Source organism: Triticum aestivum, chromosome 7D, assembly GCF_018294505.1.
Source record: "Triticum aestivum cultivar Chinese Spring chromosome 7D, IWGSC CS RefSeq v2.1, whole genome shotgun sequence".
NCBI classification, from domain to species: domain Eukaryota; kingdom Viridiplantae; phylum Streptophyta; class Magnoliopsida; order Poales; family Poaceae; genus Triticum; species Triticum aestivum.
The window spans coordinates 470,481,426-470,508,398 of NC_057814.1; the positions used below are offsets into that span (position 1 = coordinate 470,481,426).

At 43.2% G+C, this 26,973-nt stretch overlaps 1 protein-coding gene across 1 annotated transcript; it reads right to left on the reverse strand.

Annotated features, from left to right (window-relative positions):
* Window positions 1-4,934: 4,934 nt before the first annotated feature.
* Window positions 4,935-13,488, reverse strand: LOC123164413 (serine/threonine protein phosphatase 2A 55 kDa regulatory subunit B alpha isoform). Its single transcript, XM_044581883.1, has 14 exons — window positions 13,152-13,488; window positions 11,575-11,678; window positions 11,404-11,502; window positions 11,134-11,253; window positions 10,148-10,348; window positions 9,948-10,039; window positions 8,883-9,001; window positions 7,858-7,981; window positions 7,585-7,708; window positions 6,383-6,451; window positions 6,201-6,292; window positions 6,025-6,102; window positions 5,689-5,759; window positions 4,935-5,601 (listed from the first exon to the last, which is right to left on the reverse strand). Exons 1-14 carry the CDS (start codon window positions 13,291-13,293, stop codon window positions 5,465-5,467), a joined length of 1,572 nt encoding a protein of 523 aa, XP_044437818.1. The 5' UTR covers window positions 13,294-13,488; the 3' UTR covers window positions 4,935-5,464.
* Window positions 13,489-26,973: the final 13,485 nt, after the last annotated feature.

Here is a 26,973-nt window from a genome sequence, read left to right on the forward strand (position 1 = left end):
CAGCGTCCCCGCGTTTGCGACAGCGCCGGCGCCGGCGCCGGCGACGTTGTTTCATGTCGGAAACTTTCGGCGTCGAATCGGATGCTCGCAGGCGCAGCATCATACAACTGTACGCGCGTGGGAGCAGCGAACGCGCGTCCAATGTACTGTTGCTTGTTCGGTTCCCGTACATATATATCGACCTCCGTGACGGAGTTGAGTCGGTTACATGTCCGATGGGCCGCGTCACCTGTGTTTGTAATCGAGTCGGAATACCTAAGCATTGATGGAATAACAATTCTCAACGAAAACAATTAATTCCCGTAAAAAACACAATTCTCAACGAAAACAACGACCAATTTGCACTTTTTTTTAGGTGAATTCGGTGGAGACCGTAAGCAGGGATGAGATTTGCGTATGATCTCGATGAGTTTTTTTCTGTAAAAAGCGATAAGCTGTACTTTGGGTTTGTCAAATGAGGGGAACCACGGCGTCGGCGCTGTTTGGAGGCATAGGCGCGAGCCCACGGACAGGTTGCTGGTGGCGGCGTGGCTCGGCCAAGATGGAGCGAGCAGCGAGTGGCCGGTCACTTTTGTGTGGCGTGGTGAGCGGCGGTGCTCTCCCGGTGGTGCAGCTTGGTGCTTCGTGGAGGTGCGGGTCTGACCGTCGCAAGGCCGTCCTTTGGAGTTGGCGACGGTTGTTGCGGGCAGTCCTGGATCTTGCTGGAGGTGCGGGGTGGCTGTGGTTCCTTGTTTAGGTTGGGAGTTTGGTGTTGTGGTTCCTTGTTTAGGTTGGGAGTTTGGTGTTGTGGCCGGGTTCCTCTTTGCCGTGTAGCCGATCGTCGGTCCTCGGCTTTGCGACTACATCGGCTAAGAGTTGCGGTGGCGGCGGTGCGAGGCTAATTGGACGGTGTTGCCCAATTCTAGGAAGCGTTCGTCATGTGCGACGTGCGGATGAAAATATTGCTTGGCTTGCGTCGGGCCGGCGGCGATGGCACCCGTGGTTGTCATCCCCTCCTTGGAGTTGTCGCCTTGGCGTGTGCGCCATGCCCCTCGCTCACTTGGAGTTGGTGGTTGTCTCCGGACGAAAGCCTCGATTAGGTGTTGGATAAGCACAGTGGCGGCGTCCTCGACATCATATCTCTGTTGGGAGCATTATGTGTGGAGACACGGTTGGGTCCTTATTGCTTTCCTTCGGTGTTCGCCGTTGTCATCTTTTGGTCTTCTGCGGCGCTATGTACTCTCGTCGCCGGTGTCTCCAAGACGGCATCTCCCTCGGATTGGATCGAGTCCTGTCATCCACTTGCCACTTCCTCTTAGGTACTCAGAGTGGATGGTGTGTCGACAAGCGTAGTTTTGCAGAAGTTGATGGTCTTTGGAGGTGTCCGCCGTCGGTCGAGACGCGGTGTTGCGTGTCAGCTAAGGATATGCTCTTTTGTGTTGTAGCGTTCTCTTAGCGGTGTTGCCCATATGTGGACTTGATCGGGAGTGGTTTGGTCTGTGTGTTATGTTCGTTGTTCGCAGCGAGTGATAGCATCTTATAATTTTAATTCTGTAAAGCTATGGCACGTCTAGGGCTCTAGGTGTACTATCAAAATAAAAAGGGGGCAATCCAATTTGGAGCGGGTCGCCGGATAGCAACCGCGCACGTGCCCCCCTCATGCGCGCGTTTTGTATAGGCCAGCCCATTTTCTGGTTTCAAACGGTTTTTGGTTTTTTCTTTATTTTTTTGTTTTTCCTTTGTCTTCTATGTTTATTTTTCTTTTTTCCTTTTCATTTTCCTTTTCTATTCTGTTTTTAGTTTTTATACTTGTTTTCCAATTTGCAAAAAATGCTTTTAAATTTGCGAATATTTTTTAAAATCATGAATATTTTTATAAATTCATGATTTTAACAATTTTTTGAAATCATGATATTTTTAAAAAAATTGAACATTTTTAGAAATTCGTGAAATTCTCTTAAATCGTTAAAAAAAATCAATTTCTCAAGGATTTTATGAAACTGTGAACATCGTTTAAATTCAGAATATTGTTAAAATTTTCCAAAATCATGAACATTTTTTAATTCATGATTTGTTTTACAAATTCTTATACATTCCCTTAAATCGTGAACATTTTTTAATCATCAACTTTTTTTAAATTCATGAACAATTTTTAAATTCCTGAAAATTTTCTACATTTTTTTAATATTCTCTTAAACCGTGAACATTTATTGAGTTCATGACTTTTTTCAAAAAGTTAATTTTTTGAAATTTGCAACCTTTTGATATCCCTAATTATAAAAACAAAAGAAACATATAAAACACAGGGGGCGTCCTGGCCCGCACATGGCCCGGTCCGGAGGAGCGCGCAGGGGGGAGGGGGTGCGTGATCTTTTATATTTGAATAACATGTTCTTTCTCATGCGAACATGTCATGTCACCATTCAACATGCATGGACAAAGGTCCCTCTCAACATATAACCATGCATAGAAACAAAACGCATCTCAACATGCAAACATGCATGATAGTTTTCATTCTATTATGCTATGTATGTTTAATAAATATTTTACAACTATAAAACACAATAAATCATATTTATTTTTAGTTTTAATTCCCATATTACTACTTCTAATATTCATGTTCCATACAACCACAACCACATCTTTATTGAAATATATTGCAAAAAAATCGCAACAACATGCAAGGTAGTAACTAGTTAATTCAATGCCTAGTGTCAGTTTTTATTTTCTGTTTTTTTTGTATTTCAAAAAAAATATTCACATACCCCAAAAAAATACGAAAAATTTCTTAGGATGTTAGGAGGCCAAAGGAGCACTATAGCAAGAGGATAGGGACAGAGGGAGTCCCTAGCCCCTAGGCACCCTCCGGCCCAGGGCACCTAGGAGGGGCGCTTGCACACCCTCTAACCTCCATCATATTTATCGCCTTTTTTCCTCCGCCGCACTTCCTGTTCCAAGATGATATTCGTTTTCAGTGATGCCCTGTCCCGAAGCCAACCAACTCATACTCCCTCTGATCCTTTTTACTCTGCATATAAGAATTGTCTCAAGTCAAACTTCATAAAGTTTGACCATATTTATATGAAAAAATATCAACATATACCATGCTAAAGTTATACAATATAAAAATTTAAGCCATGACGCATATATTGATACTGATTTCACATTGTGAATGTTGGTATTTTGTTCTATAAAGTTGGTCAAACTTTACGAGGCTCGACTTCTGAGAAATTTTATATGCGAACTAAAAAGAATAGGAGGGAGTACATATTTTAAAGGTGCTACAGCAGGCTACCTACTGATAACTGAAGCTAGGAGATCAAATGAGAGTGGCAGAGTTAGCAAGCCAAAGACAAATCATAAACAGTTGGGAACGAAATAATATAATATCTTTTTCCATGTAAGCCCTCCCAAAATAAATCCTCCCACAAAATGTGGTCCCCCGAACTCAAAGTAGCAAGGAGATGACAAATCTGAACAAGGTCAAGATATAAATTTTTTGAACAATGTAGACAAGACATAAAAATCACCATGCCCATGCATGCAACGTATGCTTGGCGTCTTACTGCGGCAGCGAGAAACCAGACTAGCTAAATCCGCACAAGGGGCACAAGTACAGCGGCGCTAAAGGCCGCCTCTCCTCCGGTATAATTATTATGTTTGAGATATTTTATACTTTCGGTGAACTTTTATAGTAGATATGCTCTTTTCCGCAAAAAAGAGGCCTCCTCTCCTCCGTCGTCCGGTCTCTACACAGGCCAGACCTCCCACCCCTCCATTCACCCGGTGGAGCAGCCCATGAAGAACCTGCCCGGCATCTACCAGTTCACCAAAGGACATGCCAAGAATCATGTTTGATAGTTCCGAGAAAATCTTTAAAAAAAAAATCAAAGAAATAGATGATAGACGGTGTTTGAGAATATCATAGGAAACCAAGTTTCAAAGAAAACTTTATGGAATCCACGTCTGAAAGTTCCGAAATAATCTCTAGAAAATTGGGGATGCTAACAATGTGATGTTCTATTGCCATGCAAAATTCCAAGTTCAAACACATTACCATTTACGAGCTATGAAAAGAACAAATTCAGCAATGAATAGTGATGTTTATTGTTCGGCACTATTCAATGTCGATTTTACTTTTCCGTGCCACTAAAATATATTTGAACTTGGGAATTTCACATGTTAATAGAACATCACACTTTTAACATTCGATCTTTCTTGAGATTTTTTCGGAACTTCAAAACATCGTTTCCACGTGGTTTTCACCAGTTTTATTAAAACTGGGTTTCCATGTGATATTCTCTCTTCTTTTGCACTCTACTACTCACATTTTGCCAGTACAAGTTCATGTAAAAATCAGAAACAGCAGGGGCACACTAGTACTGCTGCTGACTTATTTCAACAGTCCAACGAATAGAACAAGAATAGCTACAATAACCGAATATCATCTATCGTTCAGACATTTAAGTTCTGAAACAACCGATTAGCCCTGTCTTTTGCAGGCACTACGTGTATAATACTCCTTCTGTCCCACAATATAAGAGTGTTTTCTACACTGATATATAGTCTAAAACACTCTTAAATTATGGGATGGAGGGAGTAAAAGATAAATAATACTCGTAGATCATACGGGCCTGGCGACGCAGATTCGATCTTGTCCCTTGCCACAGAAATCATCAGCACAAGGTGACTTTGTATTTTTATAAAACTGATCAGTTGGTCTGAGGGACTGATGGTTAGATAATCCAAGTATTGGAGGGTTTCGGCAAGTAATTTTCTCCCCCAACCGTCTGGTGTCTCCTCTCACACAAGGTTTCGGCGAGTAATTCTGGGGTTGGGCCTGTCCAATACCTGGGTACCAAACGGGCCTGTGGGGAGTTCAGGGGATTTCTGCACCTAAAGTGTTTAAAATAACAGTTCGGCACCACGAACAAATTCGTGTAATGAATCAAAGATAACAAAATAAAAACACACTTATACTGCTGACTTATTTCAACAATCCAATGAATAGAACAAATATAGCTACAATCACCGAGTATCACTCGCCTATCATCCAGACAATTGAAGTTCTAAACAGCTGACTAGCCCTGTCTATGCTGAATTACATGTAGAGATAAACCAAATCAGACAAGGCCTTGCAGAGCAGATCCAGTCCCGTCCTTTGTCACGGGAACCCGCACAATGTGACTTTCTATCTTTTGATCTGTTCCCTCGACTGCGGATTTGGGGTAACACAACAGCTGTGATGAGAGCGAGACGAGACCAAAACTTTTCATATAATTTACACATTTACTAATGAATCAACAGGGATGCAGTCCGCTAGCACAGCAACCAGGCAATCTTGGACATCAGCTGCCTCTTTTGGCCCCGAGGGAGTATCTGACACTGCCCTGCACTGTCCCTCTGGTTGAGTGCGGAAGGGCCTGGCCTTTTGAGGGGGGCAATGCGGCAAACCAAGAACGATAAATTTCCTCTAGAGAATTTTCTATGCATAATACATATACAGGCTATTTGCAGCAGCGCATGCGATGGAATTCTCAGTGGGGTGCCATGCGAGGTGGAGTAACTTCGTCGAGAAGTCTAATGAGTTTCCATTGGCATCAACACCTAGATTTTCCCCACCTGTAGACAAATTGTCTCAGCAATTAAACTAGGTAAAAAAAAGAACTGCAAAAAATACTGAGTCAATGCTCAAACAAAGACGCTCACCTCTTCGCACACCACGGGTCATAGAGGTCAGCGTCCCCCGAGTGGGTCTGGTCGGGTTTGCAATCTGACGTCTACATGGTAGCCAAATCCAACAATGAAACAAAAATTCAGACAAATTATAAAACAGTAATTGCATGACTAGGCATGACAATGAAAAGTGAAGCAATCTGTAAGAGTTGCTTCCAAACAAAGATCATACACCGAGTATTATTAGCTCCAGAACGGAGAAGGTAAAGTTGCTCCTGCCAGGAGTTTTGTTTGATCCAATCCAGGTTCAATTCCCGATAAGGAAAAAAAGGATATGATAAAAGGTTATCTCAAGCTCAACGAGCATACCTCATCGGGTTCCTGCTGGCTTCCAAAGTGGTCACCTCCATGCTACCAGGAGTAGAACCAAAAACACGGAATAGATTACTGCATTTAAAGACACAAGCATTTTAAATATATAAGCATTAACAAACAGGACTGTAATAACATTGTACATGTAGTCAATAACAAGAACAAGGGGTTACCCATAAGAGCCAGTTGCAACATGAAGTCCATCCCCACTAAGACAACACTCAAACTTGTCAAATATTGAGTCGTTCTCATACAGATCACAAAGCTGAAAATAGTGATATCATGTGACTAGATTATATATCGGTCATCACATCACATGGCTGCTTTGCAAATCATTCAGTTGACAAAATCTCACCCTTGGTCTTAGATGTTCATGGACCTGGAAGGTTGAAACAGGGCCTGAATCCATGTTTAGATCCCATAGCTGACAGAAAAAAGGACGAGATTAAACATGAAGTTTTAATGTTTGAAGTAAATTTACAAAATCAAGAAGTTGAAACATGATCCTGAAAGAAAGATCTAATCTTCAACTACAAAAAAATAATGATACATCATAAATTTCAATGCATAGAAAGGACAATGACTAAAAGCAGACCCTTAGGCTTTAAAACATTTTAGCAAAAAGAAGCAGCGCCATATTTTTTACGTTGCTAAACATTCACTAGTTTTAGCGAACATTTATTTGTATATCAAGCAACCAACTAGCAGGCATCACCCTCGATCCACTCTCATTTAAATGATGGGATTGGGCCATACCAACCAAGCCCTTTATGATATATAACCCTGGATTGAGTCAGATTTGGGGCGGCTGAACCCACTTAAGCTGAAGCCTTAGTAGACCTTTTCCCAAGCAACTCCGAATACTGGAAAATCTGAATGAAATTCGATAAGAGAAGTATGATTCCCTAGTGCCAAAAGTCCTAAAGCCTATGGCGCCAAGCATGGGGAGTCCGCGGAGAAGAAAAACTAGTTAACTCTCGTAATGGGGCTAGAGTGAAAGAAACAAACAGTAGTCTGAAAATCTATTTCCTGTTAGTTACTTATTAAGATAATCCATTAGGGTAACTAATAGTTCCTACTCCATGCTGGTGCTACAGACAAGCTGGTGCCACTGAACTACTTCCATAACCATTAACCACAGCTGAGTTTGTTTCATTTTTCAATACAAGCATTCAATCTTGATTCTTGAACTATATTCCTAATACGAAACAACACGCATTTCGATGCGTGTACGAGAAAAAGGGAATACTGAACCATATTCTATTTTATCAAGTTACTCAGTACCATCAGTCGATCACAAAGATGCATCTGGAAAATACTATATTGGTGAGGCTAACATGTAGGGCCTAGGTCCACATATCAGTGCACATTGCTTGTATTTCCCAACTCAGCTGATCTTGCAATGGTATTGAACGGAAAAGTACTCTTGACTTGGAACAGTGACAAAACATTAGAATGTGTCAAAACTGAACTAGCACATGGATTTGAACCAAACTGTGAGTACGAAACAGCTACATAAGAACACTGAGATAAAGGGGTGTGAAGGCAGTAACATACTTTGAGAGTCATATAATCACGACTAAGAAGATATCTTCCGTCCCTTGAAAACTTTACATCTGAAATTGATGCTATTATCTCCGTAAAGAACGATCTTGCTCCGGGTGCTTCATGTTCCTCAAATCTGTTTACAGGTTCTTATTAACTCATAAAGTATGCTGTGAGATTTTAGCAATATAACTGAACACATTCCAATCCTCCAGTCACGTCTGGTTTTTGTCCAGCAAAGATGGACAAAATGTTGCAGGGAAAGGTATGGGAGAAATTACTAACATCTTGGAATGGTTGTCACACAATGCAGATTGTCGCAGATCGATTAGCCGGATAGAACCCTTTGAGCTACTATATGCCAGTGTATTACAATGAGTGGGGTGGAACTCCGCACAAGTAATCACCTCTGAAATTTCAACAAATTACATCATGCAGTGCATATTGATTGCAAAGACATGAAGAACAATACTTGCAGTAATTTTGAAGAAAAATATATCCATGAGGTTCAAATGATTACTAATTTCCTGTCTAATATAAACAGCAAAATATCAATTAACAGATTAACAAAAATGGCATGTGATGATATGGATAGTGCTGACTTCACTCACTTGACTAAATTCTCTAATGAACAACTATCACTAGATTCCCCGTAGGAAGATTTCTACTGCATAATTTCAAAATACAGCTTCCACTCTACTGGAAATTAGCCAATCAGATCAATAAAACTGATGTCCAACAAAGAATAACTTTTATCAGCTCAGCATCCATGGCACTATAAGCAAATCTAAATGAACAAAGATTGATAATATTCAAACCCTACCAACTTAAGCTGCCACACTATACGGATAGATTTTGCAAACCAATGAGCTAAAAACAATGAATTACCAAATAAAATACTATTATGCAATGGCCTTCATCTGCTATGTCATATGGTATCCATAGCTTTTGGGTGGCAATGATATATTTCATCAGCCCACCAATTACTTTATTTAAGACTTAGTCAGGCTGGGTAACCATGACATGGCCACGAGGGACAATATTCTGATGCTAATTCTTACTCAAGTACTGAATACAGAGGCACAGGTTACTATCATGGATTCACGGTACAACAAGAAACCCACTTAATAATGAAAGAATATTCAGTTATTCACTGTAACACCTGTGTGGAGTCAGTATGTCATCGTGCGAGATCAGAAACATGGCAAGACTTCACAATAAACAAAGGCAAAGAAACTATAGAAGTCTTACACCAAGTCAATTTACCATGTTGCACTACAGAAAGAAATTAGGAGACTAAGTTGATTTACCTGTTAGATCTTCCATGTTTGTAGGCTTCACATCAACAATGTTAAAGCTCTGGCTGTTTATTTCCAAATTCCATAGATTTATTCGCAGATCATCTGCTGATATAAAAGTTTCACCATCACTGGAATTAAAAGGCAGAAAATGTATGAGCACAATATCCACAGATGACAGATCACAGCACTGGCAGAGCAGTTAAAATTTACGAGGACACAAGCTTCAGAAAATTACGTTATAACACTGTAGCAATACAAAAATCATAAAGAATGCTAGGGTATACTTCTCTGGTTCACAAATCAGAATTGAGTTTGCCTACTCTAGCACGTGTCATATTATATAGCTACACAAGAGACCCCGAGTTCCGTACAAAGCAGATCCTTGCATAACATGTAAAAAGGAAAAGGAAGAACAAGACCATACTGGGTGGTCTCCATCCAGCCCACTGGGACCACTTCCAAGTGAGCCCTACGCTGAATTGGGAGCAAACCCGGACAGTTCCAAACCACGATGTAAATTGGTATTCAAAGAGGTTTTGAGCAAATCCGGTAATTATGCGTAAGATATGCATACATGTTGAGTGGTCCAGATTGGGTAACGTCTCTCCCATGATTCTTATTAGGTAAGTACTACTGTGCTGATGCATGATACATTACAAAGGCACTACATGAGTGACACAAGCAGTACTTCTGTTAAAAGCACAAAACTTATATCTGATTTGCCTATCTAAATGTTCATTTGGTAGAAGATGCAAATGATTGCACAGTACCTGCTGAGACCTACAAACTTGGAAGTGGTACTGTGGTAGCAAGTAGCAACACCAACAAATGAATTAATCCACTTTAATCAATAAATGATACTTGCTTAGAAACTCATTTAAATTTTACAAGAATTGGTTAGTAAATTAGATATTAAGTTTTGAGAAGATAAATGTAACTAGCTATGGTGTATTCTTATCTTGTTTCTGCGAGAAAAAGACCAACATAAAGGGGAGAAATATGAAAACTCATAGAAAAATAATGCAGATGGGATCAGTTGACAAGACTAAAACTCAATGCCATGGCAAGACAAACCTATTATTCGAAATAGAATTAATATGGTAATCATGAGCATGGGCATATACACGTCGACATCTAGCAACAAGGTTCACATCTTGACTAGTAACCTGCATGTGGTTGGAAGCGAAGTCAGTTGTACTCGATAATAGCTTGATAAACAATTATATAGTGTCAGCTTCATGCACTAGAGCTGATAAGACTTTTGGTACAATTACCACAGGTAAACGCAGCGATGGGTAACCTCCAGGTGGAAATAGGAGATCACTGTTGAGGCTATCAGACTTTTTTGAACATCCACCATTTGGAAGAGGAGGCTCGGAAGTACTGGTACTTGCACGACTAGTGGTACCATCCCCTACAGTTCGGGAAGTGTCCAAAGCCATAACTGAAACTTGTTTTACTTTTTTCTCTTGCACCTGCAAGGACAGTAAAGCAATAGGTCAATACAGATGAAACTTGATAACAGACCACAATATAAAAATGCAAATTCAAGGTTCTCATTAGTTAATCGGATAGAAGAATGTCAGAATGTCTACTTCATTTGTGGCTGCAAAGGCCCAGCGATAATAGTAAAACAGAAGGCCTGAACATGGGCCTACCAGTATCAATAATTTCATGAATTTCAGCCAGTGTTGATGTAAATGTTATGTTTTCTCATCCCCACAAATGAAAAATTACAGATCAACACAAACACATATAAGCCTACAAGGAGAAAAAAAATCATTGGCATTACTGCAACAAATATACAGTTCATCTACGGTAGGGCTAGACTGCCAACATATCTATACCACTATATAGTGTCACAGTAAATTTGAATCAGCCATTGGATATGCTCCATCCAACGGTTGAGAGACAGCAAATCCGAACAATATCACCCGTTGGATAAAGTTTTCATCTCACAAGATTCTTCCACGTGGCCTTTAAATTGAATCCCCACTATCGTCTCATGTTATTCTAGAAGTATCTTTTTCCCATGCCAAGAATCTGATTAAAAAAAAGCAATAGAACAATATAGATTCTATAGAGTTGGGCCATATCTAATATGATTCATACGGAAGGAAATAAAATGTCGAGAATGCATTTCCCCCTGCTATTATATAAATCCTGATGTGCAAAGCACGTATAATTTAATATATATAGTATGAAACAGTAAGGAAAAGATTGACATGCGCAAGAGATCTTAAAAGGCACCCTAGCATACCTTCCAGTATTTGATCGTCTTATCATTTGTGGACAGTAGAAAGAGTGCATTGTTGGCTGTCTGGCACCACTTGATCTTGTTGATCTTCTCCTCTATTTCCAAACTTTTGAGGTAGTCAAACTACAATAATTTTATACAAATGAAACAGCACGGATATTAGCTTCCATCTTCCCTGCCATGACTAAGTAAGGAAACCTTTTCCATGCACCAGCTTCCTAAATGGCGATAGAAAACTATGGACTACAAAAACCAGTCCAGATTGATATATACCTCAGGTTCATGACTCTGAAACTCCGTTTTATAGCGGAACTCGGGATGTCTAGTAATTGGAACATCCTGTCTCTCCAGTTCTCTTCGATTAGCATGCTCCTGTTAGATTAACTTCATGAGGGCAAAATATTTAAACTGAAAGCATTATAAGTTCAACTACATGGTGCTTACATCCCGAACATCTGTTCTCTCAAATAAAACAACACGTCCTCCTCTGTCTCCGGTGGCAAGATGATCACCAGATTTATCAAACTCGATTGCAGAGATGATGTCAACTGAGACAGAACAGCATACCCAATCAACACGCAAGCAAGTATTCAATTGAAATGCAAATGGATAAACCAAGAAAGTAGCCTTAGATTGTAATACAAGGCTATGAGTGTTTAGCATGTATCCTACGAATCCCAAATAAGATAAGCTAATAATCAAATGAACAAGCTTTCTTCAGAAAATTAAATCAAAGGTTCCCATCATAAGGATTAAAATCTTTAATTGCGTCAAAGTGGATGATCAAATCAAGACAGACGGACCAATGCAGCATCTCTATCTCTATCTCTACATCTACAACTCATAAAAGTAGCGAGTTCCAATTCTTCTAAATCTAAAGCCACCAAAATTAGTGTACCCAGAACAACCCACACCCTACAATCTAATCCATCTAATTAAATATAAGAGTTGATATTGCTTCAGTGGTCTGCCATCCAATCCAAGGGCTCATATTCCATGTTCCGCCACAGTCCCACACACGTCCTGCCCAGTCACGTAGCCACGACCTCCCTCACACACTCCTCCCTAATTAATAGCACACCCAATATCCACGCTAGCACTAACCAATTAATTATATCCTGCCTCATATTAACATGCAATTAAATCTTGTCAAATATTATTGTGCAATGCAATTACTACATGGCCTAATATTAACGTGCATTGCACGTACACGATTACTAGTGGACATAAAATATTAACAGTGGACAGTTTCTCCCATGCACAGATGGAAAGCATGTATGTCCTGTCAAATACTACATCCGAATCCAACAAAAGATCAAAAGCACTATGAGCCAATGCAAAATCATGCTAGAATCATCCTAAATAATCATAAGACTCCACCCCTTACGTGATCAACACACTAACGTAATCCAGTTCAGGTTGCCGCCAAATCATCATAACCCTCAAGAAAAGCATTAACCAACACATCTCCTACAACTGTGAATCTAGTGCAAGAGCTCACAAGCTCCGCACCCTCTTGGACCTTCCTACATTCCTCAAATCACACGATCAAAAACCTGTCTTTATGACCGAATTCTTCAAAGTCCAGCTGAAGCCTTGTGTGACCAGGCCCTAACCTAAGACCGACAAAAGATTCGCCTTTTAACAAATGAAAAAAGAAGTGTTCCCAGCAGGAAGCATATTAACGAGCAATACTGAATGCGGCTCCAAAACCTTCTGGCAAGGCGGAACCTGCTAGTATAGAAGCACGCTAGCCACCATATCCATCCATCGACTCTACAAATACTGCAGAACATATCTGGTGCGCGCATTTTCCTACGAGCCAACGGACCAAACGCTCCGGTCCCCTAGTAAGCACAAATAACACCAATCCCACGGCCACCGATCCTTGACCTGTCCTCCCGATCCCCACAGTCCACCAGCACAGCTCTACGGCGCGACCCGGCCTCAGAGGGCCCACGAATCGAGCGGATCTCGGGGGTGGGAAGCGCGAGCCCGTTGTTGCGCGCACGCAGACGTACCTTCCTGCACGTCCTCGCCCGCCGCGCGCTCGCCGAAGACCTGCGCGAACCTCCACTCGAGCGATTGCTGCTGCTCCGTGGCCGCCGAAGACGAACCCGCCGCCGCCCCGGGGCGGTCGTCGTCGGAATCTCTGGGATTCATTGTGCCGTGCTCACGCGATCACGCCGCGAGGGCATCGCATCGGGGATCGGGATGGGGGTGAGGAGGTCCTCCCCAGGGGGTGGGCGGCTGGGCGGGCGGTGATGCCGCGGCGGTCGACGGAGATCGAGTCGGGGAGGGGCGAGGCGAGGGGGGAGAGGGGGAAGTGATGTGGGGGAGGGCTCGGTCGAGGTCCCTCTCTTCTCTGTCTCTGTCTCTGTCTCTGTCTCTGGCCCTCGCGTCCCTCGCGTTCGTGTGTGAGCTTAGCTCTTTTTTTTCCTTATTATTATTATATTTTCTCTATCTGACATGGTAAAAGGTGTTCCATGGTAGGAAAATTAGCAAGAGTGGCGCTCACATAGTGTAATTATAAGAGTTGTTTATGTTAGAAGAGGTGCCCATGGTAGAAAAATTAAGAAGCTCAAGCTCATTAGGGCTTTCTCTGAAGATGAGATTAGAGAGGCAATGTCTGGATAGATCCTAATGCTAAGGAAGCCATTCGACCTGATGGTTTTATTTTTCTTGTTTTTCAAAAGTTTTAGAATCTTGTAAAACATGATTTCATAGCCTTATTCATCAAAGATTTTAAAAATGGAACTCTTTAGACTCTTTTATTATTATTTTATCGGGAGGATTCTTTTTTCCTCTTATTATTTCTCTATCTGACATGGTAAAAACCAAACTTGTTTCATGGTAGGGAAATTAGCAAAAGTGGTGCTCATGTAGTGTAATTCTTGTAGTTGTTTATGTTAGAGGTGTCCATGGAAGAAAATATGAAGCTCATTTGGGCTTTTATCTGAAGATGAGATTAGTGAGTCAGTGTTTGGATAGATCCTACTGCTGAAGGAGCCACTCGACCTAACGTTTTTACTTCTCTGTTTATCAAAAGTTCTAGAATCTTGCAAAACATGGTTTTACAGTCTTATTCGAAGATTTTGAAAATGAAACTCTTTAGTCTCTTTTATTACTCTGTAAACAATGTAAGACGTCTTACATTTGTTTACGTAGGGAGTACTATTTTGCCAGGAGGACTATTTAGACTTAATCTGTATGTTGACTTTAATTTCAAAAGAGCCCAATGCACTTCTCTTAATAAGTACAGGGTAATTAATTATCTTGAGTGAACACTCTTTTAAGATTTTTGTTGAAGCTTTTATACTAACAGGTTGAGTTGATGCATTGGTAGCCCTATTGGATATATCCATACTACATTTCCAAAGGGAAGGTTCGTTTTAAAGAGTGTGGTCAATGCTCTGTTCATGTGGTGAACCAAAAAAAGAGGACACGGACATGAAAAGCCTAGGGGAAAATGTATTGATCCTTTTTAGAGAAAATGCTTCGGCTAAGAGGTTCTAGTCATAGGTGAAGGAAGAGGATGAGAGTGTTGATTCATAAGGGATTTGTTGGTATCAATCTGTGCAAGATAGTAGCTATTTTGAAACTGGCGAGGGGCTTAGGCTTAGGGAGCCCATGACCCTTTCACCTTGAATTTAGTTGTTGATTTTCTTTTGCTAAAAATACTCAATGGAGCTACTAGGCAAGGTATGATCACTGGTCTTTTGTGGGGCTTTTAGCCCTAGGGGTTCAGTTTGAAGTCTGCAGGATTTTCTAGAAAAAACTAAGACAAGTAATTTGGGACGGAGGTAATAGAAAATTAGATAATACCACGCGCGTTGCTGCGGGACAACATGCATAACATAAACTTAAGAGAGACGTGCATATTCAATAGAAAAGGGAAGAGAAGAACAATCTCAATTTCTTTGTACTTTCATGAGAAAAAAGCTTGTGTGAATACAAAATTATAGAAAGGAAGCATTCGGTCATCTTGCCAAGATCAGAGGATCAATTCGTACAGTTAAAAGAGGAAGTTTCGTTGTTCCTTCTAGGTGCATACCCAATTAGTTTTGTTGAAGCCCTCATGCAGACCTTTTCATCCTAAGTGGCTCATATGTCTTGCGAGACAAATGGAAAGAGGGAAACAATGTTGCTGTGACCAGTCCATTTTTCTTGAATTGAAATTTACAGCATGTAGAAAGCACATATATCACATGATGTGGATATGAAACATGGAACATAAATACTCAGAGCCATATCATCGACGGGATCTCATTCCTCTTCGCCGGCGTAAGTCCGGAAACATATACCAGGTCTTAACAATGATCATTCCAAAGAAAAACAACTAGATAAGGGCTCGGGATCAGAGTCGAACATTGCTCTTGCCTCCGGTCGGCGACCTCGGTGCCCTTTTGCCCTTCTTCTTCCTTCGTGTTGTAGCCTCCACTTGTTTTCTTGGGGTGATTTTTGTGGATGATCAAATTACGTGTTTGGAGGAGCAATGGAAGGTGGATTTTTAGTGGCCTTTCTTTGTTGTCATTGCCAAGGAGGAGGTGCCAAGAGGGGAGAAGACATGTGTGAGGCTGTAGCACACAGCTGTGATGGCGATGTAAAATATATCAATGACTCCTTTCATTACGCCATCAGTTTCATCAGTATTATTGACTCCACATTAAAAAATATGCGTGTTTGTAGTGGAGGACGTGAACAGTGGCAAACAACGCAGAAGGCGAACAAGTAAACAGCGGCATCGATACATTCTTGTATGGTAAGTTTTTTGGCAGTGACATAGGTACATGATCTGGCAGTGAAGGTCACGGGATGCGAGTCCATTTGTTTGGCCTAGGTCGCACTATATAACACAGGAAATCGAAGGGGGTAAACAAATCATGATGGAAATCAATGGGTTTTTAACTATTGATAGAGATCACTGGGCTAGGATTCACGTGGCGCATGTGAAAGAAATCCAGTAGAGGGGGAAGGCAACGAGTTCTCCTTCTCCAACACGCGGGCAACTTCAACAAGAAATCACAGTGGTAGGATAAAAGGAAGAGATGGCGCGTGATTAGTTTCTCTTCTGCTGAGTTGGTAACTTCCTGATGTGTATAGGTGCATGTCAAGAGAAATCATGTAGCCGGGTCTCCTATTTAGATATAGTAGATTATATTAATATTGAAGTGTTATATTTTTTGGCCGGCTCCATGGAAAGCACATTAATTTTAATAATTGTGACAACTCCTATTATTGTTGATCTCAATGAGGTGTTGGGAATTTCCCAAATTAGCAGGTGTAGGTTGGCAGATTTTCCTATTAAGCATTTTGGCATTCCCCTCCATTATAACAAGATGAGGAAATAGCATATGCAACCTCTTATAGACGAAATCCTTAAAAGGGCTGCCAGACAGAGAGGCTGCTTTCTTTAGGAGGAGAGAGACTGGCCTAGTAAGTTCCTAGAAGTGAGTCTATTAAATCAAGTACGGTATGCTTTCTTATGGGATAATTATGAGGACCATACGAAATATCATCCATATAATTGGGGCTTACTCAGTAATTAAAAGATAGTTTGGAGGTTGGGTATATTCTTAATCCTTTAGATCTAAATGTTTGCTTGTTAGCACCTTGGATAAGGAGATATTAGCTTGATGGACACAAAACTTGGAGAGAGGTTGTGGATTTCAATATAGTACTGGAAATCCAAACTTGATCTACTATTCTGGAATCAACACTTCCTCTTTCAGGAAGGGGTCATATGGGATAGCAAGGTGGCTAAGAAGGAATAGCGGTGGTTGTTTGGTAATGGCGGGTCGAACCATTTTGGGAAGATCAATGGATGGGAGGTATTAGCCTTGCAATCTTATATTGGGGTTTGTAGTTCATAAATAATGAATAAGGGTGAACTGTTAATGACATATAGGACAACAATCAACTTAGACCAGCCTTCGGGATAATATTTTGGGGATTAGATCATGTCTAAATGGGAGGATTTAGTTTCTCTGATTCTAGGGACTCAATTTGTGGTTATGAAAGGTACCTTGATTTGGAAATTTAACTTTATAAGTGATGGTGTCGGCGACTACGGGGTGCTAGCCACATCGGCTCCCGGACATATGGGCCGGGCCAAGGACCCCCGGGATTATCAACTTGTGGGTCACGTTCGTCGGGCCCAGGAGCGCCAATATGGAATCTTCCGAAGACTTGACATATACTCCAAGACTTAGAGGCAGTCTTTGAAATGTTTATCCTTAGATGTAACCGACCTATGTGTAACCCTAGGCACCATGAGAACCTATATAAACCAAGGGTGAGGACCGTAGACGCCAACTCTCATACGCAGACGATATCATGGTAGATTAACCTGTAACTTTTACTCCCTCTAAATCAATTCAATCAAAGCAGGATGTAGAGTATTATCTCTTCGAGAGAGTCCAAACCTAGGTAAGTCATGTGTCCCTGTTACCGCAAGATCCAAAGTATGTCTAGAGGGTGTGTGATTAGACTACTTGACCAAATAAAACCTAACATTTTCCTAACTTTAGTTGTAGGCAGATTTTAGCAATTATGACAAGTTAAGCAACACCTTGCACATGCAATTCTAAGAGTATAGCAGCGAAAAGTAAGACATTGCACATGTAAGTAAAGGAGGGGTTTCGAGAAAGAAAACGCAATGGGGACACGGTGATTTTTGGCGTGGTTCCGATAGGTGGTGCTATCGTACGTCCATGTTAATGGAGACTTCAACCCACAAAGGGTAACGATTGCGCGAGTCCATGGAGGGCTCCACCCACGAAGGGTCCACGAAGAAGCAACCTTGTCTATCCCACCATGGCTATCGTCCATGAAGGACTTGCCTCACTCGGGTAGATCTTCGCGAAGTAGGTGATCTCCTTGCCCTTACAAACTTCTTGGTTCAGCTCCACATCATGTCGGAGGCTCCCAATCGATACCTAACCAATCTAGGAGATACCACTCTCCAAAAGGTAATAGATGATGTGTTGATGATGAACTCCTTGCTCTTGTGCTTCAAATGATAGTCTCCCCAACACTCGACTCTCTCACACAGATTTGGCTATGGTGGAAGAAGGATTTGAGCGGAAAGCAACTTGGGGAAGGCTAGAAATCAAGGTTCAAATGGTAGGAATGGAATCTCTTGATCTCAAGACATGAGTAGGTGGTTCTCTCTCAAAAAATGAGTAGTAGAAGTGTAGGCACGTTCTGATGGCTCTCTTACTTAGTAAGAGGGGTGGAGGGGAATATATAGTCTCCACACGAAATCCAACCGTTACACACTTTTAACCCAACTCGGTTGCACCGATCAGAATTCTCGGTGGCACCGACCTGTGTAAAAGATATGAACATTGGAGGTCTCGGCGGGACCGACTGGAAACAACTCGAAGGGACCGATGTGCAATGGCAAAGGCAGGCCTCATTTCAGTGGCACCGATTGCATCAAGTCGGTAGAACCGAAGTGAAGCAATAAGGCAACAGAAAGGTTGGCAAGCCATCTCGGTAGAACCAATTGCAAAACTCGGTGGGACCGAAATAATTGCAACTGGTTACAGAAGGTTTGGAAAGCCATCTCGGTGTGACTAATTGCAAAGCTCGGTGGGACCGAAATAATTGCAACAAGTTACAGAAAGTTGGGCAGGCCAAACCGGTGTGACCAAGAACCATATCGATGACTCCAATTTGTTAGGGTTTGGCAATGGCAGTGTCCAGATGAACTCGGTCGGTCCGGATAGAGAAGTTTCTGTGGGACCGAGTTGGATTTAGGGTTTTGGACATATTTGGATAGAGAACGTGGCTGAGGGTTTTGGAGCAATATCACTAAGCACTTGCGCAACCAGATCATTATCGAAACCTCATCCCCTTTTAATAGTATTGGCTATGGACTCGATGTGATATTGTATCACTTAACCAAAAATGTAGAGTCTTTAGCTTTTGCCAATCCGTGTCCTTAGCATTTTGAGGGGTCCACAATCACTAGTCCTTGCCATGCCAATCATTGAACTTCCTGAAATCTTTAACTTTAATGGATATTAGTTCACTGAGATATATGTTATATGAATTACCAAAACCACCCAGGGATTAGTTGCACTTTCAATCTCCCCCTTTTGGTAATTGATGACAACATATAGATCAAAGCTTCCAAAAATGATTAAATGAATGAAATACATCGTCGCTTTGAGAAGTATGTGATAAGCAAGAGCTCCCCCTAAATTTGTGTCACGACCGGTTTTTCAATAAAATATTTATTGAGAGACCAATCCCTTTTACGGACCAGTAAGGAAGAATTCCTTCTCACTGGTAGACAATATCTTGGTCACAGAAGAAAAATACCAGGAGTACTGAATATAATACAAGGTTGAGCGGGGACTGCTCAACAATTTATTACATGCACGCCGATAAAACATAATGGCGGATAGGGTGGCATGACTACTAACTCACGAAAACAACGGTGGTGGAAATATCACCGCGAAGTGGGTGATATGACTCCTGAAAACTACAGCTCTTCGAACGTCGGAGTGAGGCTCGAGGAGACTTATTGCGGGTGGCGGAAGCGTATAAAATACAAGTGACCAATATCCAAGATCGCACAGGACTGACTGGGACTCCTCTAGGCGTCGGACGCACTATCAAACTCTTCATCCAAGAGATCGCCTTCGTCAACATCTGGCCAAATCAACAAGCCAGGTGAGTACTATGAAAGTACTCGCAAGACAGTTTGGACATAAGATATAACAAATGTAAACATGAAGCATATGAGCAGAATAACAAGTGCGTTCAGACATAGAGATCAACAATGCATGGGGTAATAACAGAGAAGTCGGGCGGTAGTCCTCCCGAAATCCCAAAATAAATACTGGGTGCCAAACGAGGGTCTGAATGACTCCTCGAGAGGAAACTGCAAGAATAAAAGTACCGGTGCCAAACGAGGGTCTGAATGACTCCTCGAGAGGAAACTGCAGAATAATAATACTGGTGCCAAACGAGGGTCTGAATGACTCCTCGAGAGGAAACTGCAAGAATAATAATGCCGCAGTCGGGCGTCAGGGCGATACCACATAAAGGGCTTATAACAGAAATAAAAGACAAACATGCCACAGTCGGACGTCTGAGCGACATCACATACAGGGCTTACATTGTAGCTCAATAATTCAGTAGCTCGAGAACATAAATTATTACAAGTACGAGACAAATATATGATTAGTCCATCCGTAGGAATAACAATTAAACTGGGTTTACCACTTGAGCTTGTTCACCGGGGATAAAATTCCACGAGGATAGATATGGATATACTGATCACGATACTTGACCATGGATACGACGACTCGAAAGGATTTGACTCTGCAGAGTTTGTACTTAACCACAGCCAACGGATTTCAGTAGTCACGGGGACTAGTTCCGTTTATGGTGTTTGGGAAGAAACACGTCTAACCAGTACACACCCATTCAACATTCCGAAGCCAGGGATCACCCTCGGCAACGTTCAAGAAAAACCTTGAGACGGGGAGGCTACAACCTCGCGTAGCATGGGATCAAATTTCTATACGCGCGCTCTAAGGGGGTGCCCCCCCTCTCGGTCCCAACCGGAAACACCCATGCCCCCTGACCGGATGACTGGCTTTAATCCAGGGCCATGGAACCATCATCCCGGCCCCTCTGTTTGGTGTGTACACGGAAAGAGGTTACCAACTTACTAAACCGCATCCTGGCAAAGAAACATGTGGTAGCACGGAAGGGAAAAGGACGATAACGTGACTCCGTCCACGTTAACGTCGGAAATTGTCGGATGACGCAAGGCTGGTATGCTACAACAGTACCACCTTGCTGCCCTTCATGTCACCACATGATTAGGCCATCTCTCACCAGAGATCATCGCAACTTTGGAACACACGGGTAGTTGCCTCACAAGCAACGAGGTACTCACCGACACTCATATGCCACGCACGAACTTTCACGCAAACATGCAAAACACCTATCATATCAGAGGTTCAAACATGCTTGCCTGGTTCGGAGAAGTCGGAGTCTAGCTCGGCGAAGTTCGCGGCTCCGTCACCTCTTCCGGAACCTACGGCATAATGAAAACGGGCACTAACGTGAAAACCAACGCGTGGATAAAAGTTGTTCCAAAAATTTTCCAAATAAATCCCATAAAAAACTAGACAAAATTTTAAGACTGTCAGAAAAAGAATCACTCAAAAATCACTTTTTATTAAAAAGTTATAATGGTTTCTGTCCAGGGACTCATCTGTAATGAAACAGAAAAGTTCCAGGGGCTTAACTGAGAAGACAGAAAACGGTTCGAATAGAAACGCGCAAGCCCACAGAGAAAACGTATTTGCCCGAAGGCGCCAACAAAAAACGGTTCGGGGGATAAGAGAATAGAGGCTGACTGGAGGGGTCCACATGTCAGGTTTAAAAAGCTCGCCGGCGCCCGAAGACTGCGGTGGTCGCCGGCGTCGAACCACGGCGAGACAGGGAGATCGGAGTGTACCAAGAGCTTTAGCGTGTCCTCCCGCGTCGGTGGGTGGTGGACTCGAGCGTCGGAGAGCACCACGTCGATGGCGACACTTTCTCCGGCGGACGGCGGCTCGGGTGAAGGTGGAGAACTCCGGTGGTGTGCTGCAAACTCCGAATTGAAGCGCGGGTCAGAAGAGTGGATGCATAGGGAAGCTACTGGCAAGAGATGGGAGGCAGAGGCGCACGCACGGGAGCGAATCGAGCTGGATCCCGTGGCGGGTCGCGGCGGCCGGAGTCGGGGAAGAAAGCTCTCCCGTGACTCTACCAGTGGCTGGGCGTGCTCTAGGTGGAGTGCAGAGATGGTGTGGGTTCGAGTTGAAGCTCGGGGCCTCTATTTATAGGCGGATCGAGGGGGTGGCCGTGAACGGAGAATCTCCGGCGAGCAATTACGGCGAGGTAGTGGATTGGCAGGGAGTTTAAGTGGCCAGGCAGCATCAGTGAGGTGTACTGGTGCCGTTCCCCCGCTAATCCCGGTCGGTCTTGGCGTAACGGCGTCGGTCCACGGTGGGGTGGCCGCACGGGCACGACGGCGGCAGAGAGCGCGCTCCGCGCCCAGCGGTTCATGACGAGGGTGGCAGCGCGCACGGGGGAGTGGGTGGCCACGCGGCGATCTCCGGTGACTTGGGCGGCGCTGAGTGGCGCCGTTTGCGCCGCGCCTCTCTCTAGCGGCCGCAAAGCCGCCGCTGGCGTCGGTCACGGGGCGGCGCACCTCCTCCAGCACGTCGCCGATGCCCGCAAGCATCCATGCGCTCGTGCGGTGCAGGAACAAGGGGGAGGGGACGGGGAGCAAGGCGCCAACGCGGCACTGTCGAGATCGACAACATGTTCTGAAGAAAACGACAGTAGGGCACTGAACTGTATTTCTGAATTTTTGAACTTGACATTGACAATGCACTGCAGGTGTTCGACAGAATGATTTGGTGTGAAGAAAATTTTTCCTGGGGCTGGGACTTGGTGAGGTGACCACTCAATGCACCCAGAGGCTGCCTGATTTTATTCAGAATTTTTGGAGAAGGATTTGAATGAATTTCACCAAATTTGACAAATCTGGCCCAAACTTGCAGCAAGTATAGTTTGAAAAATTTGAACTGGAGACCAGTGGATCTTCATGGATCTTGGTTGAGGGTTCAAAGGACTAGGAAGGGGAATTGGTTTGGGGGCAAAAATCAAAACAGAAATGGTAGCTCCTTTGTAAATCTCCAAGGGCTAGAATAGAAGATAGAAATTGTTTTGATAAGATTTAAATGGAAAATAATCATATGGGGAGGTCCAACTTGCTGGATTTGATGCAAATCATGATCCAAAGATGAGGGGAGGTTTAGGAGAGTGGATTTGCACTAAGGTCATGGCAAGAGAGAATTGTTGAAAGTGGTAAAGGATTATTCCAAAAGCCATAGTGCATTTTTTCAAGAAATCTTCAAAGACATTTTTCTCAAGTGAAAAGCATTTTGGTTTGAGTCCAAATAAAAAGCAAGAACCTCCAAGACCAAAACAAGTTTTGGGTGAATCCAAATAAAACTCTTGCCATAAAAAAATATTTTGAAAGGGAGGGTTCTTTTGAAGGAAAAATTTAAATCACCTCCCTCAAGTCAAATAATTTTTTTGAAAAAGCCAAACAAAATTTTGGGTGTCACAACACCTACCCCCTTAGGAAAAATCTCGTCCTCGAGATTTCAATTGATCCTCGAATAGATATGGATATTGCCTGGAGAAAATCTTCCCTTTCCCACGTAGCTTCATCCTCAGTGTGGTTGCTCCACTGAACTCTGAAAAACTTTGTCGTTTTCTGGCGGGTCCTCCGTTCAGACACTTCCAGTATCTTTACTGGCCGTTCTCTGTAGGTGAGATCTGGTTGCACATCAATGCTCTCGTGTGATACATGCTTCTCCGGGTTACTCACACATTTTCTCAATTGGGAGACGTGGAATACGTCATGGACGTCTGACAGCTCCTTGGGTAGGTCTAGCTTGTAGGCTACCGTGCCTCTTCGTGCAACTACACAGAATGGTCCAATAAATCTCGGGGCTAGCTTCCCCTTAATTTTGAACCGTTGCAGGCCCCTCATAGGTGACACTCGTAGGTATACATAGTCACCAGGTTCAAAGCTGACCTCACGATGCTTTTGATCGTAATAGTTCTTTTGTCGGCTCTGCGCTGTCTTGAGTCTGTCCCTGATCTGCTTAACTTTCTCCTCGGCCTCCTTGAGCATGTCTGGGCCGAAGATACGACTGTCTCCTGTTTCCGACGACACCTCCGTCCGTACAATGCTTCAAAGGGTGCCATTTGCAAGCTGGCTTGGTAACTGTTGTTGTAAGCAAATTCGGCATACGACAAACTCTCTTCCCAACTGGATCCATAGGTGAGCACACAGGCTCTCAGCATATCCTCTAGGATTTGGTTCACACGTTCCGTTTGTCCATCAGTCTGAGGGTGGTACGCTGTACTGAAAGCTAGTTGCGTGCCCAGAGCTTGTTGCAGGTGATCCCAAAATTTTGAGACAAATTGGGTGCCTCGGTCGGATATTATAGTCTTTGGGACTCCATGCAAACAAACTATGCGGGAGAGATAAAGTTTGGCCAGTCTCTGTGTGGAGTAGGTAGTCTTCACGGGAATGAAATGAGCAACCTTGGTTAGTCGGTCTGTGATGACCCATATGGCGTCATTTCCGCGTTGTGATCGGGGTAGTCCGACGATGAAGTCCATTCCTACTTCATCCCATTTCCACTCCGGTATCCTGTTTGGCTGGAGTAGCCCTGCTGGCCTCTGATGCTCAGCCTTGATGCGCTGACATGAATCGCAACAAGCAATAAATGCGGCTATATCCCTTTTCATACCGTGCCACCAAAATCTTTCCTGAATGTCTTTGTACATTTTGGTTCCTCCAGGATGGATCGAGTATGGTGCGGTGTGGCTTTCGGTTAGGATTTGTTGCTTGAGTTCCTCAATGTTAGGTAGCAAAGTCTGTCTCCGTACCATAATATTCCTTCACTGTCTGTGACGAACTCTGAAGCCTTACCAAGGTTCATTTTCTTCCTTATACCTTCGATGCTGGGATGTCCTTGTTGAGCCTTCTTAATTTGTTCCACTAGGGTGGGTTGTATCTCCAGATTTGATATGGTGCCTTCAGAGGCTAACACCATGTTGAGCCTAGCGAACTCTTGCTGAAACTCAGGCCTCAAGTTTTGCGGACCGTCGTTGTCCGGGCTGGGATTTCGACTAAGGGCATCAGCCACTACATTTGCTTTCCCTGGGTGGTAATGGATGCTGACATCATAGTCCTTGACCAATTCCAACCAGCGTCGTTGGCGTAAATTTAGCTCTGGCTGTGTGAAAATATATTTGAGGCTCTTATGGTCCGTATATATTTCACAGCGATTTCCCAACAGGAAGTGCCTCCACTCCTTGAGTGCATGTATGACTGCTGCTAGCTCCAAGTCATGTGTTGGGTAATTTTCCTCATGTTTTCGCAGCTGCCTGGAGGCATACGCGACAACTTTGCCATCCTGCATTAGTACACATCCGAGGCCTTTTCGGGATGCGTCACAATATACCTCAAAACTCTTGTGTATGTCTGGCACGGTTAATACCGGTGCGGTTGTTAGCTTCTTCTTGAGTTCTTGGAAGCTTTTCTCGCATGCTTCCGTCCATACAAATTTCTTGTCTTTCTTGAGCAACTGTGTTATTGGTTTTGCCACAGTGGAGAATCCTTCAATAAATCTCCTGTAATATCCAGCCATTCCCAGGAAACTCCGCACATCTGTAACGTTGGCGGGTGGCTTCCAGTCAAGTATGGCTTTGACTTTTTCTGGGTCTACGGCCACGCCTTCTTGGTTCAATATATGGCCTAGGAAACCAACTTGCCTTAGCCAAAATTCACACTTGCTAAATTTGGCGTACAACTGATGTTTCCTTAATTCTCCCAAAACAATTCTGAGATGCTCAGCATGCTCTTCTGGTGTCCTTGAGTAAACCAGAATATCGTCAATGAATACCACAACAAATTTGTCCATGAATTTCATGAACACTTTGTTCATGAGGTGGACGAAATATGCGGGGGTGTTCATTAGTCCAAATGGCATCACTGTGAACTCATATAACCCATATCTGGACGTGAATGCTGTCTTGGGGATATCCTCTGTCCGTACCTTCAATTGGTGATATCCCGATCTCAAATCAATTTTTGAGAACACCTTGGCTTGTGCGAGCTGGTCAAACAAATCATTTATCCGTGGCATCGGATATTTGTTTTTGATGGTGACCATATTGAGAGCTCGATAGTCTATACACAGTCTCAGTGTCCCATCCTTTTTCTTGGCGAACAACACTGGCGAACCCCATGGTGAGGAGCTGGCTCAAATAAATCCTTTTTCCAATAATTCCTTTATCTGCTTCTGCAACTCCACCAATTCTGAGGGTGCCATCCTATAAGGTTTCTTATAGATGGGAGCGGTGCTAGGTGCTAGTTCGATGCTGAACTCTATCTGCATCAGGCACTGCAGCAGACCTGGGTTCCCTATGCACTGTCTGGAATCTGCCAGAGTGGGTCTATCATCTCCACTGTCCTCTGCAACAACTCTAGTTGTATCAACATCATCCCTGAGCTTTGTCACTATGGTCTGTACCTATGTGATCTTTACATCAAGATCATATATCTTTGCCTCAACTACCCACTCTAAGCTCTCTTGGTTCTTGGTGAGGTTGGCTAGACTTCGCTCAATCTTCAGGGTTGTTTCTAGCAGATAAGTCATTTGATCGTTCTTTGTCTTGAGGTTAGCAATGAGAGCATTGGGTGCAGATGCTTCCTTGGCTGCTTTAGCTGCAGCAGCTGCCTGTATCTTCTCCTGTGCCTCAGTATAAGTAGGATGAGAAGGGTCCATCACCACTACATTATCCTCGAACTCTGGCAACAAGGGAAGATGCTCGCAATCAAGAAGATGTGTGCTCATTCCAACCTTGGAGTTGATGAGCAACTGAATGTGCGGAGCAAAACCACATGATCTCTTCTGGCCAGCTGTGGTTCTCTTAATTGTTTTAACTATCAGGCTCATCACCTTGAAATTCTGAGGTGTATCAAAGAGATGCAGAAGGTTGATGGAGTGGCCACGAATCATCTTGTCATCTCCAGATTTGGGCAATAGAGTGTGCCTCAAAATAGTGTTAATGGTGGCCAGTCCAGCCAACAGGTGCTTCACGGATCCCAACTTGTGTGTCTCAAGATCTTTCTGAGGAATGGGCTTGTACATGTTATTCATGGAATTGTGGTCCATCTTGGGCTTTGCATATACATCAACGTCGTTCTCTTCTTCTTTGAAGTTGCTTCACTTGCAA

Coding starts and splice junctions, on each gene's coding strand:
- LOC123164413 (XM_044581883.1), bottom strand. CDS start 13,293: ATGAATCCCAGAGATTCCGACGACGACCGCCCCGGGGCGGCGGCGGGT. Junction 10,040..10,147: donor CATCGCTGCGTTTACCTGTG/GTAATTGTACCA, acceptor AACCACATGCAG/GTTACTAGTCAAGATGTGAA. Junction 6,452..7,584: donor GTGATTATATGACTCTCAAA/GTATGTTACTGC, acceptor TTTTTCTGTCAG/CTATGGGATCTAAACATGGA.